General features: G+C 39.9%; 1 protein-coding gene across 16 annotated transcripts in view; it reads left to right on the forward strand.

Annotated features, from left to right (window-relative positions):
• The window catches only part of TTLL5 (tubulin tyrosine ligase like 5), a 306,774-nt gene that overhangs the window by 108,890 nt on the left and 183,173 nt on the right, over window positions 1-14,711 (forward strand). For 15 of the 16 annotated variants that reach the window (XM_060295064.1, XM_060295066.2, XM_060295062.1 and 12 more), the window contains 6 exons: window positions 1,941-2,098; window positions 3,027-3,333; window positions 7,861-7,981; window positions 10,652-10,798; window positions 11,907-12,010; window positions 13,534-13,661. In XM_060295064.1, the coding sequence (XP_060151047.1) occupies window positions 1,941-2,098; window positions 3,027-3,333; window positions 7,861-7,981; window positions 10,652-10,798; window positions 11,907-12,010; window positions 13,534-13,661 (965 nt within the window). The remainder of the gene's footprint in view (window positions 1-1,940; window positions 2,099-3,026; window positions 3,334-7,860; window positions 7,982-10,651; window positions 10,799-11,906; window positions 12,011-13,533; window positions 13,662-14,711) is intronic. The other variant, XM_060295069.2, reaches the window with a different exon arrangement.

Raw genomic sequence — 14,711 nt, forward strand, 5'->3', positions numbered from 1 at the left:
CTATAAAATATTGAACTCTAGATCCTAATGATTTGAGTGTTAAAGTGTTCAGGAGTGAAGTGCACTGATGTCTTTGTGCAACTTTGAAATGCTTTAAAAATGAAGTGGACTGATGGATGGATAGAAGAAGAGAAGATTGGATATATATGTGATGAAACAAATATAGTAAGATATTCACTGTAGAAGCTGGCCAGTGGGTGTATGGATGTTCACTGTATAATTCTTTAAACCTTTCTATTTGTTTAAATATTTCATAGTAAAAGTGTAGAAAATGAAATAAAGTAGACATAGATAAAAGCTATTACAACTTATGGGGAATTCAATTGTTTATTAATTCAGAAGTATTTATGGTATGTCAGCTGCGTGCTGAGCACTCTCATAAGCATCACTGACCCAATGAGAAACAAGACAAGCGTGGGCCTTGCCTCTATAGAACTATAATTCTGTTTCTTTCCCCAGCATTCCCTACCTCCATTCCTTGTAATAGTTGTGATTTATATGTCTGTTCAGGGTTTCTTAGAAGCTTATAGTTGTTATTTTAAAATATCAGATTTGTTTTATTTTCTTTATTATTTAATTGGCCAAAAATCTATTTTCATAACTGTGTGTGTGTGTGAGGGGGTAATGTTCAGTTGTTGAGACTATGATAAACTGGGGTTGAACTATTTTTAAAGTTTATTAATTTGCTTCCCTTTTCTGCACCCCAGGACCTTCCCAGTTCTTGGTTCAATTTCCCGCTTTAGAGGGGAGGCCTTCAAAATACTTACTATCCAGTCCATCCACCCAGAAATCTCTAAAAGTCCTAACTGGACCAAAAGACACAGCCTTTCCATCATACTCAGGGACTGAAAACTCCCAGAGGAATGAGGATGAATTTCCACCTCAAAGGGAATACGCTTTGAGTTGTGAAGAGTTCACAAGAGAGAGAGTTCAGAGCCAACCAGTTAGATCTTGAGTTCTGGGTATACAGAGTTGGCTGCCTGCTTTCCGACACTAACATGGATACGTCTTTTCTGACTTAGTGACCGAGAACCCTGTCTCTCTTTTGTGACCTGGTTATCTCTGCCTGTGCTGTACTTTGCCCGGTCCTTGTGTGGATTGGGTCTGATTCCTGTCACTTAACCTAATGTATGATTTATTTTATCTAATGCCTAATGTACCTGTAGCCATTCCCTCTCCTCATCCCATTTCCCGTCCGTGATCTGATGGAATTTGGTGTTGTCCTGCATCTGCTGCCTTCCCTTGTCTGTGCCTCTGACCCTAACTCCTGACCTGTACTCAATACCTGGAGAGTCCCTGCCGCCTCTCCCCAGCTCCTCCTGTAACCAAGTACGCTCTAAGGGACGTTCCTCCTGTAGGAGCACTTGAGGCTTGGTGCGTCCCAAGGTCTTGGTGACTTTTCACGAAGATGCTTTCCCTGTGAGTCTCATTCAGCTCTGTGCTGCCATATTCACAGATTATCAGCCATTCCTCTCATCTCAACCTGTGCTAAATCTGTATTTATTAAATACTATATATGTCAAAGGAATATTTGTGTAATTCTGAGTAAGTTATAATGAATAAATAAAATAATAAGTACACCTCTAGCCATCACCAGCTTAGTGAGAATTAAAGTGTTAACCAGTATCTCTAGTCATTCTTAAGGCATAGTTGGGTAGCACTTTATGATCTCTGTACTGAATAGTCAGCCAGTATTACTGAATACTTAAAAATACTTAAACATTGTCTTCAGATATATTTTCGTTCAGAACATTTAACAAATTCAGATAGCCCATTAGTGAAATTCTAATGTAGATTCCAGTATTCCCATTTCAAACATTTTAGAATTCACTAGAGTAACCATGCCTGGCCTGACATCATTACAGAGTCCTGTCAAACTTAGCCTTGGAATAAAGGAGAGAACTTTCTGAAGGCTCTAGCTACCATGTTTTTTCCCATAGAATTGTGGTTGATGGAGCACCGGAATTGAAGGTAGAGAGTATGAATTCAAGGGCCAAGCTGCACGCTGCTCTTTATGAGAGGAAGCTCCTGTCTCTGGAGGTGCGAAAACGTCGACGACGGAGTGGCAGATTGAGGGCAATGCGGCCAAAATACCCAGGTACCGGCTGGTGAGCTTCCACCAAGCTCTATGATCTGTGTCCTGTCAGACCGATTTAATCAGCTTCTTAATTAACACTTAATGAATCAGAACTTTCTGACCACATGCGCTTACTTTTTTTGATATAGTCTTTTTCCTCGGAAACTTGTTTCAAAAGGATAATAAGTTTTTAAACCTTCCATTCTGTGATATTTGTATTGAAGAATATCCGAAGTGCACGCATTTTGGCCTTTGCTCTTACTCTTACAGCATCATTTAACTACCTGATACTTAGCTTAAGTTCAGTGGAACCCAATGAGCATCATTGTTTGGGTTTTTCATGATTAGGTATGAAGTCCAGTTCATCCTTTGACATTGCTGAATTGTGTAAGTATTTTAAACATGAACAGAAAAAGGGGAATTTCTTTCTCTCCTAGAATCTCCCTTGTTACAGATCTGTTTGTCACTGACGAATTGACTTCCTTTTTCTCCCTCCTTCTCTTGTTTTTGTATCAAGCACATTAGTCACTGGGGTTTCATTGGTGAATAAAAAAGCTATGGTCCTTGTCCTCATAGACCTTCCAAGGCAGTGAAGGAGAAGGATAATGGATAAACATATGATAGAAAGATATTCCCCTGCTTATTGTACCCCCGTGAAAGATGCCCTTCTGAAAACCTCTAACACGCTATAGAGATTACTCTACTAAAAGGGTTTTTGCCTTAAGTTATGAGAGAACCATTGGTATTACCATGAGAAACATCAACTCTAATGAAGATCGTTAATAGGCTTTTAGAATATATAAGAGGGACGTGTGTATGTTGTTAATTTTGTGCATTATTTGTGGTCTGATTTAGAAGTGGGTTTTTACTGAAAAGATAAAAGGAAGGTATTGGGAGAGAGGAAAATTTAATCCTTTTTTCAGCAACATTAGTGATTCTTCGCATTTAGTGATTACCCAACCAGCTGAAATGAATGTTAAAACTGAGACAGAGAGTGAAGAGGAGGAAGAAGTTGCCTTAGACAGTGAAGATGAAGAACAGGAAGCTTCCCAGGAGGAGTCTGCAGGGTCCCTCGGAGAAAATCAAGCCAAACACACACCCTCACTGACTGTTATGGTAGAAAATTCACCCAAAGAAAATGCCATGAAAGTTCCTGAATGGAATGACAAAGGTGAACAGTGCTGCAAAACCGAGACTCAGGAACCAGAGCCTAAATTTAACCTGATGCAGATTCTGCGAGATAATGGCAACCTTAGGTATGTACCTTTCCTAATTGTAATAGCAAAACTGAAAACAGCTAATTTGTACTGTGTACCAGGGTATTGTGCTTGTGGCCTTAGAGCCATTTTTCATTTCTTATGCACAGGAATCCTGTGAATTAATGACTGTGATTTGATATTATTACTATCAAGGAAACTGAGCCTTAGAGAAGTTGCTTGTCCAAGGTCTAGAACTGTGATACAAACGCAGGTCTCATTGGCTCAACAAATATTTGTTGGGTTTCAGCATTAGTGACTTAAGAGGACAAGGTGACTGAGGCAGGGAGCTCAAGCAGTTCATGGCTTAGAGTGGGGACACTTAAAGAGCGGGGGCTATGACCCCAGTATGGACAAAGGGCTCTTAGGGCACAGGAAAAGGAGTGATTGGTCTTGCTCGGGAGGGCTAGAGAGACATTAGGGAAGAGGCAATATTTGAACCAGGCCTTCCCCGATAGGTAGGCTTTCCGGATTTGGGAGGTGACAGCTAAGTATGGGAGTGCTAGTAGAGGGAATAAAGGCACAGAGGGGTGATAGTACAGTCATTCATTCAGTCCCTCGACAAATATTTATTGAGCACTTGATCTATACCAGGAATTGTGCTGGGCTGTATAGTGTTACGGTGGAGACCAAACAGTCGTGGAGCCCACAGTCTAGTGGGGAAGACTGACAGTAAACAAAGAAACAAGGTAATTTCAGGCAGTAAGAAGTGCTGTGTAGACAATAAAATAGGGTGTAGTATTAGAGTGTAATTGGACAGAAAGTTTCTGTAGCTTCTGGTGCTTTGGGCATGGAGAGGTAAGCTTTAAGGTGAGTCCTAAATGATGAGAAGGAGTAAGTCATGTGAATATCAGGGAACAGAATATTCCAGGCAGACCGGCAAGTATAAGGAACCTGAAATTGGAATGAGCTTGGCAAGTTTGAGAAATACAGATTAGTGGTGTGACGTTACATGGAGAAAAGGGTGCAATAAGAAGTGAGACTAAAAAATTGGATGTCATTTGATCATAAAGTGCCATAGAGGAGCCTGGACTTTATTTCCTAGATGGATAATTTTTAAGCAGATGTGTGATATGGTCAGATATGGGGACGTATGTATATGTATAACTGATTCACTTTGTTATAAAGCAGAAACTAGCACACCATTGTAAAGCCATTATACTCCAATAAAGATGTAAAAAAAAAAAAAGAAAAGAGAGTAAATTCTGGTTGCATTGTGGGAAAGTGATTGATAAGAGGAGAACTAAGGGTAGAGAGCTGAGTTAGGGACTGTTAAAGTAGTCCGGAGCCAGGAAGATGAAGGTCCTGATCAGAGCAATGGCTATAGGAATGAAGAGAATGGGTTGGAGTTAATGAAATTTGCAAGTTAAAATTGGTAGGGCTTGGTCCCTGTAGATGCAAGAATTCCAAAGAGACTGAATTTTCCAAGTTTGGTAACTTGGTGCTGCCATCAGTCAATATAAGGAGCACAGGAGTTGGTTTCATGATAGAAAGAATGTGTTTTATTTGGGACACGGTGAGGTGGAAGTGCTCTGGGATGAAGATGATCAGTAGATAGGTGAAAATACAGCTTTGAAAGTCAGAGTTGAACAGGACTGTACAACTTCAGAGTAGATGAGCTTGTCCATTTCAGTTTAGTTCAGCAGGCATAGACAGGAGAAAAGGAAGAGAACTGAGGCCTGGGGAAAACCAGTGTTTAATAGTAAAGAGACCAAGAAGTAGCAGTTAGAGTGGTAGCTATAAAACTGGGAGGAGACAGTATAGAAAAGCTACAAGATGAGAGTTTCAAGCTATAGAGTGCCTCTGGCAGCCCAAGTTAGGATGAGACCTGAAAAGAGTCTCCTGCATTTATGACCTGGGGGTGGACTTTGTGGGTAGAAGAGAACTTGTGAGCTGAGCAAATAGGAAAGCAAGTGTGAACTAACTCTTTCAGCGAGTTTGACAATGAATGAAAGACAGGTGAGAACTCATCAGAGAGAGGGAGCAAGCTAAGAGAAAAACGATTCTGGGATTCTGGAGCTTATTTAGAGATTAGGGGAAGGCTTTGATGGTAAAAGAATTAGAGATACAGAAATGGATATATTGTCCTAAAGGAAGGTAGGAAGAGGCCAATGGAGGGGTGTCTCTTCCTGTAATGAATGCAGTAGTTAGAGGTTAAAGAGGCAGGAAGTGTAGTTATATAAGCATGACGGCCTTTAGTTTCTAAGCTAGAGGTCAGTTCTTATACTGCAAGGATGGAGGGTGATATTGGCATTTAGGGGGTTGGAGGGTAGAGTTATAGTTTGGAATGGTGCGTGGAGAATGAGAGTAGTTGCGTTAGTGGAGAGCGGAGAGGGCTCTGTCAGAAGACTTGACTCTGGCTTTTCAGTGCTTGCCAACTGGCAGTGTGACCACAGGCAAGTTAGAGAGCTTCTCTAGGCCTCAGTTTTCTTTTCGTTAGGCCAGGGTATGGGGTTAGACATAGACAGGTTTTTCAAACTGTGCTCTCTAGAGAGGAAGGAGGAGTCCACTGAATTGAAATAGAACATTTGAAAACCACTGGACTATATTCTAATGTCCTTTCCAGCAATAAAATTCTACTTAGATGTTGTAGAAATAAATTAGTTATTCATAAATCTTACGGATCTTACTTTTAAAGAGTAAATTCTTGTAATTGCAGGGTGTGTTAATGTAATAAATCAGTGGTTTTCAAACTGTGTTCCCTGGAGCTGCCCATAATTCTGTGGAGCATCTCAGTGGCTACTGAGGGATCTGGGGGTGTTCCATGGCAAGGATTCAAGGCTCCAGGCCCCAGCCCACTAGTTGTATATTTTTGTATACTGAGGATCTCCATAGGCTTTTATTTTTTTAAAATAGATTTCTTTGGTGTAAATTATTCTATTATTTTGGTTTGTCAGTTACAGATTACTAGCTGACCAATGTGTTCAATACCTTAGGGACAACCTCAGGATTAACATCCCACAGATCTCTAGTAAGATTTTTAGAGATGGAAAACTCAGTTCTTGTTCGTTTGATTTACAACAATGATTTGCAACAAAAGGTTGATTGAAATCTCAACTTCCAAGCAGTAATTCCCTTATCCAAAAGACCTTCATATTTTAATATTAGGGAAATAGTCAATAAAATTGGGTATTTTGCTACATTTGGAGGTGTCTGAAACGTGCCATTTTTAGCTCACTTTATTGCAAGTGAATTTGTTGACCAAAATGGAGAGTCTTTTTTCAATTTATTTTGACCTGAAAATAATTAGCTTATGGGAATGGTTGAGGGGAAAGTGTATATGGTCTCCAGAACAAGGATTTTAAGTGTTCTTCTTGATGAAAAACATTTGAAAATATAAATTTCAAAATCATGTGCTCCCATAAACTATTCCTGTTAATAACAAAGATGTAGCCTTATATTTCATACTCTGAAGAGCTTGAAAAGCAAATCTACTCCCCAACCTGACTCCTCTCCCTTCCAGCACACACATAGAAGATAGATGTAGACCCTCCTAGGATTTCCAGTTTACTCTGGACAAGTCCTTCGTCCTAACCTTGGGGGAACAGTGAGTAGAAAGCATTCAGTGATTGCATGTGTGAGGATTGTAAACAAAGTTTGTGTTGGGCCCTAATCTTCGCTGATGTAATTTTGGCTAGCATGTCAGAAGGCCAAGCAGCTGAAGTAACTACAGTCTCTCCTGAAAGAAAACAGATCGGCTGCAGTTAGCAGCCGAAGTGAAAGTCATCAGTGTTTCTCTGGTACTCCTGTCTTCTAAATGATAGCTTGATCAGATTTCCTTGTTTCCAACCTAGACCACCAAGCAGAAATCAGCTGGCTTCTTCACTGATGTTGCTGAGGTGCTTTTTACTATATGTGTGGACTTCTTTTTCCCCCTGAACATCTGGGCTCATCCTAGCCGGTCAGTGCATCTATGCCAAACTCCGTTGGACCTCACTCATTTGTTCTGGGCTCCAGCCACTCCCGTCTTGTAGTTGAGAAAAGCCTGACCTGAAATTTGGTCCCAAAGTTCCTTTGTAGGATTTATCTGTTTCCTGCTTTGGAGGCTTTTGCACACCAGAAATTAGTTGCTATAGCAAAAGCCATACTTTTATACTAACTGATAAGTATGTTTTTAAGGGCTTCCAAGGCAGAAAAACCTTTCTGTATCAATACAAAGGTTCTTGTGAAAATTCGGTACTTTTCCTGTCCATTTCCCCGAGAAAGTTGTTTAAAAGTTCCAAAAGATAAGGTATAAGAGTAGGAAACATGATTCTCTATTCTTGCTTGATTTCCCCCCTGCCCCCCACGCCATGGTAATAATGAGAAAATAAGTAGGATTCTCCATCTCTGATTCTTTAAATAGAAAAAAAGAAATCTCATGTACTGGGTAGAAGGAATCTTTACTCAGTGACTGTATGATGGGCTTCATTTTTCTTAGCCATCCTAATAGAAGGATCCTCAAAGGCCACTTGGAGAGAGGCAAGCACACATTTGGTAGGTGCACCATTCTGTCTCATAACGGTATGTTGTTTTGGATTTCTGTAGCAAAGTGCAGGCCCGAATAGCATTCTCTGCCTATCTCCAGCATGTTCAAATCCGACTGATGAAAGACAGTGGAGGTCAAACGTTCAGTGCCAGTTGGGCTGCCAAAGAAGATGAACAGATGGTGAGGCTCTTCTTGTTGGAACCTTTTTACTTTCTCTTACTCTCCCTCCCTCCCTCCCTCCCTCCCTCCCTTCCTTCCTTCCTTACTTCCTTACTTCCTTCTTTTCTTTTTTTTCCTATACTAAGATAAAGAACAGTATACTTGTGGTGAAAGAATTATTCCACAGTACAGCTTGCAGATTTCTCTTACTTTTCTGTGAAGTGAATCTTGGATCTGGAGCCATGTTCATCACAGTATGTGTTGAGGGCATTAATTTACTTCATTCAGAAAATGGAAATTGATTGCTTATTAGATGTCAGGCCTGTGCAAAGCCCTAGAAAGGAATAACGATTTGCAGAGTCCTTTCTCAAGCAGCTTCACATTTTATTAATTCTTTGATATAGGCACTGTCATCTCCATTTGCAGATGAGGAAACAAAGACCTAGAGGAAGGGGGTAACTTGCCTGTTGTCCTGTAGCTCATACGTGCTGAAACTGGAACTTAAACTCAAATGTTGCAATTGCACATTATTTGCTCTTGCACTATTTCCATGGGTCATAAGGCATTTATTTTCTGTCCTGGGGAGTCAAGTTAGCTCTTTGAAAATCAACACTTTATCATGGGCCCTCTGAGAATGTACCATCCTCCATTTTAACGTTTTTTTCTTTACTAGTTGTCACTTTATAAAAGTCTTAGATTACTGGAAACAAACTTGTGTAATAATTTTTACTGTATATTGGTCATTCGAACCTGCCTAAAATTTAATATACTAGCAATGTTTTTCTTTTTGGATCAGAATGACAGGGAGCTTCAAGCTCTTTGGTAAGGTCAACGCATATAGAAGAAGCCACAGCCCTTCCTTAGGCTTTTTAACCACAGGGATCTGTCACTGAAAAGAGAAGGACCATTAAGTCTGAGAAAGCTGCATTCTTTGTCCAGCTCAGTGGTGATCCTACTGTAATTTTCAGTTCTCCACATATAAGAGGCGTACAATATGCTGGGCTTATTATAAAAGCATGATGGATATCCCAGAAAACAACTTGTGAATTTAAAGTAGCCAATACAACCCAGAGATAAAACCTTGTGTGTTGTGAGTAATTTTTCAACCATCAATGGAAAATGTTAGCTCTGCTCTTTCCAAGTGGAAAATTGAAACTGCCTTTTTGAGAGTCAGTTTGTCTGCTTCACTGTGAAAAAATAATATTTTAATATAACAGCTTAAACCAGCCTATAGTGAAGACAGCAGGGTAGACCTATGAAATCCAACCCTCTGGTTATGAGACTGTTTCTTTATGTTGGAGTAAATTGTCACCAAAGGACAGTGAACCAAAATCAAATTCAAGAAGAAAAAAATAGCTCAGAAGAGAATAACTATTGCAACTGCTGACTTGGGATTCACACAGGATTTCTATGGGGCTTTTTATAAGAATATTTAGGATCATCACTGCAGAACTTAGTATCAGTTGTGTGCATTCCTGTTTGAAAATCTATCTAAACAACAAACCCTAAGGCATTACCTGATGATTGTGGCAGTGATCTTGTTTATGAGGAAGGTGAGTGTAGAATTGCCTTCTCTGATCCAAGTTAGGTTTAGAGCTTCTTTATCATGTAATTCACAGAAGGCACATCGACAGAAGTTCCCCAAATCCATCATCTTCAGGCAATTTTACTGTGTTTGGGGGTTGGGTGCGGGGAACTACTATCTTTAAGGCCCTTGGCCCTGCAAGAATCTCTCTTTGAAGCATTTGTGATGTTATGAATGATCTGATTGGTATCTGTTCAGATTTCAAAATCCTTTGCCCCATCTCAAGTGAGATGTATCCCTGCTACCCCTTAATGACCTTTCACTATGCCCTCTTTGCCAACCCCCAACTCTAAAAGCATCCTTATTCTTGGGGAAGAAAAAATAAATAAAAAGCTATCGCCTTGCAAGCCTGGTAACAGTTCTTTCTTTCCTTTAGTCACTAAACTTTTTAAATCAGTAGTTTCTGCTCTTCACCTGTATTCTTCAGTATCCATTCGTTTCTTAACCTCTACTTTCTGTCGCCTTTACTCTGCTGAAAGTGGTTGTGGTCCTTTCCTGCTCCAGCCTCTTGGAAACTGTGACATGGGAGCCTTCCTCCCTTGGCTTGCATGACACTGTTTTCTCCCGTGTTTCTTTCTACGTTTCTGATGTTTCTGTCATGGTTTGTTGTGGTGGTTGTTTGTTTTTTTCTGATTCTTCCTCCTCTTTCCGACCTCTGAGTGTCAGTATTTCTGTATTCTTTCTCTCCCTTCTCACCTTTGATGACTTGATCCATGGTTTTAGTTTCCTCTACCTATTACTTTCCCTAAGTATCTCTCTCTGACCGCCCTATTGGAAGTGATAGCTGCACTTTGAATTATTATAGTACTATGTATATATGAATTGTACTTTTACAGCTGCTACTTTATTACATAGTTATTTGCACACATACTTGATTTTGATTTTCCCACTGCCAGCTTGTTAAAGGAAGAGGATATGTTTGTTTCATTTTGTTCGTGTCTTACTGTGTCCTTGCTATACCTAGTATGTTTGCTCTGGGTCTTATTTGTTGAAGTGTATAGTATACCTCTTCTTATCTCTCTATTGTGTAATCCCCTTGTAGCTTGTCTTCTGTTGCTTAAGCACAATGCCTTCTTTTTTTCCCCCAATGACTCTTTAATTTATAGGAGCTGGTGGTTCGTTTCCTCAAGCGCGCATCAAGTAACCTCCAGCACTCACTGAGGATGGTATTACCCAGTCGGAGACTGGCACTTCTGGAGCGCAGAAGAATCCTGGCCCACCACCTGGGTGAATTTATCATTGTGTACAACAAGGTAGGTGGTTCATCTGTTAGTCTTGTGCTTTGGATCGCCACGCACTGTCAGAAACAGGCTAGAAGCCTCTGTCCAGCTGAGTGGAGAGGTTCTTCTTCCCTTTTAGCATTATCACGTGCTTTGTGGGACGTTATGGGGAGCAGGACGTCACTCCCTAACCAGCTGGTCTGAAAAGCTACTTTTGACTACTTGTGAAGGCCCAGGGGCCGTAGTTCAGTCTCATCCAAAGGCACATTCCTTTTGAGTGCTGTTGCACCTGAGATGAATCCTGGGCTATGTGAATTTGCATTGTCGTTATTGTGCCTGGAGACAGTGGTGAATTGACTATTTGAGAGCAAATCTGAACTGTGGATTTAATACAGAGACACAGTCTTCCTTCCTGAGTGAGTTACACTTTGTTCTCTAGAACATTTTAGATAGTGACTTCATTTTACAACCAAGCCCAGAAAATAGACTATTTAGTGAGAATAGTCTGCAAAGCACCTTTTATCCAAGGGTCTTAGAATGCTTTAGAAATGTCATTTTGGGGTGGGGAGAGCGGGGAACATGGTCATTTTTCAGAAAGGAAAGCTGAGGTCTGGAAATTTAAATAGCTTTTGTGAAATGTGTGGAATGGTCGGTACAGTATCAACACATCAAATCCAGAGCTACATAGCTACTCCAGCTCTGTTGAGAATTTTGGGACAACTTATATAAGTAAAGAATTTACTCAATTTGCATACTACTATAGGAGTATCTTCCAAGACCTATCTTTCCTCTCCCTAACTGTAACAAAATACAGTGTCTCTGTTGTCATTCTATTAAAGCTTCAAGTGTGACCACAGACATTACCAAGCTCTTTTTTCACTGGGCTACCTGAGTAAAAAGTAAAAACATGATAAAAATTTATATTTATTATGCAACTCTTACTTGGAAACTCTAAAATGTTTCATGAAATAATGACAGAAAATAATATATCAGATTTATAGGTGGCAAAAGTACATGGAGGAATTAAATGTCTTTACTATAAAGACAAATTAACCCAAGGGTAATGAAACCAGACGATGAAGTATGCATTTATCAGGAGTCAGTTTTATCTTGTTTTTCTGTGGGGTTGGGGACTGGATAGGAAACAGAACAAATGGCTGGAAAGAAATCGAAGAAGAAACTTGAGGAAGAAGAGGAAGATGGGGTGAATACGGAAAACTTTCAGGAGTTCATCAGACAAGCAAGGTAGAAGACATTCTTAATAAAAAGTATCTTATTCTGCCTTCCACACTGCCCCATTGATTCCCAATAGCCCCTTGTTTCTAACATATGGATGTGAATAAAATCACTCTTAGAAGGAGAAGAAGGGTTTCATAGGCTTGATCTCTCTATATCTCAGCCAATTATTGGCTGTTGTCATGGTTTTAGTTATCAAAACACTGCTGCTGGGCATCTGGGCTGTATTTCTAGACAGCTTCAAAGTACACACCACTCTAAGGGCTGAGGGAGCACTTCGGAAAGCTGAAGTTAGAGGTGTCTAGTGTTTACTGGATCTGAATTTAGCCCTGACCTACTGATGCAGTGGAGATGACTACATTTTGCCTACGTTGAGTGGCTTGAGGAATGGGCAGTTTCTCAGCACTGTAAGGGTTACGCCTAATGTATATAAAAGAAAACAAGTCCTTCATGCTTAAGGTTAGCTTTTAGGGGTTGAAAAATCTCAGCATTCAGCTCTCTATCTTGATCCAATTAGCCAGGCCATTCTTTGCTACTTTGGAGACCTTGGGGTTTACTCTGAGATCCATAGGAGCAGTTTCCAAGGTTGTCGTTACAGTGTATTCTGAAGATAGGATACAGGTTCTTTGTAATATTGCAGGAATATTTTGCTTATTTGAAGGCCACTTATCTGGAACATAGCCAGGCTCCAGGAAAAAAATGCAAAAGGCCGTTGAGGAGCTGCTACAGATTTTACAAAATCCATCATAGTATGTTTACTGGAAGAATTCTATGGGCCCTCATCTGTTTCCTTACACTTTCCATTTTGTGGGTGTTCGTAAAAAGTGCATATCATTTCAATATTTGAAGTGACCTAGAGACCATCTGGTTCAGTTTCCACTGTATAGATGGTTAGGGAAATCTTCCTTGGTTACGCTGGTGAGTTTCCGTATTTATGACAAAGTGGCTTCTTTAGTGAATATACTCCAATTATCTGGAAGTGGGGTGGACAAACTGCCAAGGACCAGATAATAAATGTTTCAGACTTTGTGAGCTACATGTGGTCTTTATAGCATACTCTTCTTTAAAAATATGAAAACCGTTCTTAGCTGGGAGCCATACAAAAACAGCCTGCTGGTCAGGGTTGGCCCACTGTCTGTAGTTGGTTGACCCCTGATTTAGAACATGGCTGTCCAATAGAACTTTCTGTGTTGTAGCTACTGAGTACTTGAAATGTGGCTAGTGTAACCAAGGAACTGAATCTTTAATTTTAATTCATTTAAATCTAAATAGTCACATATGACTAGTGGCTACTATATTGGACAGTGCAGATGTAGAATATTCACTGTGGAATGAATAAAACCTTGTCATGCTTTAAATTTTTCAGACTGCTTCATTTATATTTCTTTTTTACCATCTATTAATAGGGAGTTTCCAGCTTGTGCTTTTCATTTTCCCCTTCTTCAGCTTACTCCATTTTCATAATAAAATCTGGTAGAAAGATTTTCCAGAACACCTTACCCTTCTAACCATACTTTCTCTCCCCATTTCAGTGAGGCTGAACTGGAGGAGGTGTTGACTTTTTATACACAAAAAAACAAGTCTGCAAGTGTCTTCCTGGGGACTCACTCAAAAAGTTCTAAAAACAGCAACAGTTTTTCTGATAGCGGGGCAAAGGGTGGTAAGTATATTGGTTAATTAATGAAAAATAAGAAGAACAAGTGAAAAAATGAGATGTGCAAAGGGGAACCAAAAATAATATGTTGCCTAAGCACTAATAGACTCCAAGGTGGTAAAGTTTTGCAGTGTGTGGGTAGGGGATGAGGAGGCCTTATGTTTTTGTCCTAAAAGCGCAAGAGGGACGTGGTCTAATTTTTTTTTTCATGAAAATTAACATCAGAGAGCTGTTTTCAAGACAAGCTAATAATACCTAACAGTTAGTGAGCGCTCATATTACTGTCTACTGGACATGATCTTATTTTTTTACTTCCAAAAACCAGATGGAGTAGGTGCTATTATAAAACTTCTCTACAGATGAGGGAACAGAGCTGAAAGAGACAGAGTAACTTGCCCAAGGGTGCCCTGCACCATACAGTGGAACAGGAATCTGAACTTTAGTCTACCTGACTCAAAGCTTGTGCTCTTAGTCTCTGTTCTTCTGCCTCTCCTAATGATTATTTCTCACTCCTGTTAAATTTTTTGGTTCCTCCAGCTCATCACCATTTGCATTTGGGGTAGGAGAATTCTTTGTTGTGTGGGACTATTCCATACCTGGTGGAATGTCTAATATCCATAGTCCCAAGCCCTAAATGTCACCATCTTCCTTCAGTCATTGTGATAACCCAATGTTCCCATGCATTTCAAAAATTTGTCACTGCTGGGGAACTCCATGATTGGGGATTTGGAATTGATGTGGACCAAACTATCTAGTTCATGTCATATGATCAAAAAATAGCAGCAATACTCAGTTATAAACAAAGTTTGTGCTTCAAGTGTAAGATTCATTTAAAATCTAGATGGAAGCATAAGACATAGATAATATACTAATTTTGTAGTATGCTAACCCCTAGATTCAAAGATGTAGATTTCTTTGCTACTCTTAAGGCTATCATAGTCTAATGTGGAAAGAGCTGGGGATATCGGTCATTTAAAATGTAGAGTGAGTTTTCCCAAGGAAACGGTGTTACTGTTTTAATAACTGATTAGCTTCAGAGGTTAGTCTACAAAAGCC

The sequence above is a fragment of the Globicephala melas genome, chromosome 2 (assembly GCF_963455315.2).
Source record: "Globicephala melas chromosome 2, mGloMel1.2, whole genome shotgun sequence".
NCBI classification, from domain to species: Eukaryota; Metazoa; Chordata; class Mammalia; order Artiodactyla; family Delphinidae; genus Globicephala; species Globicephala melas.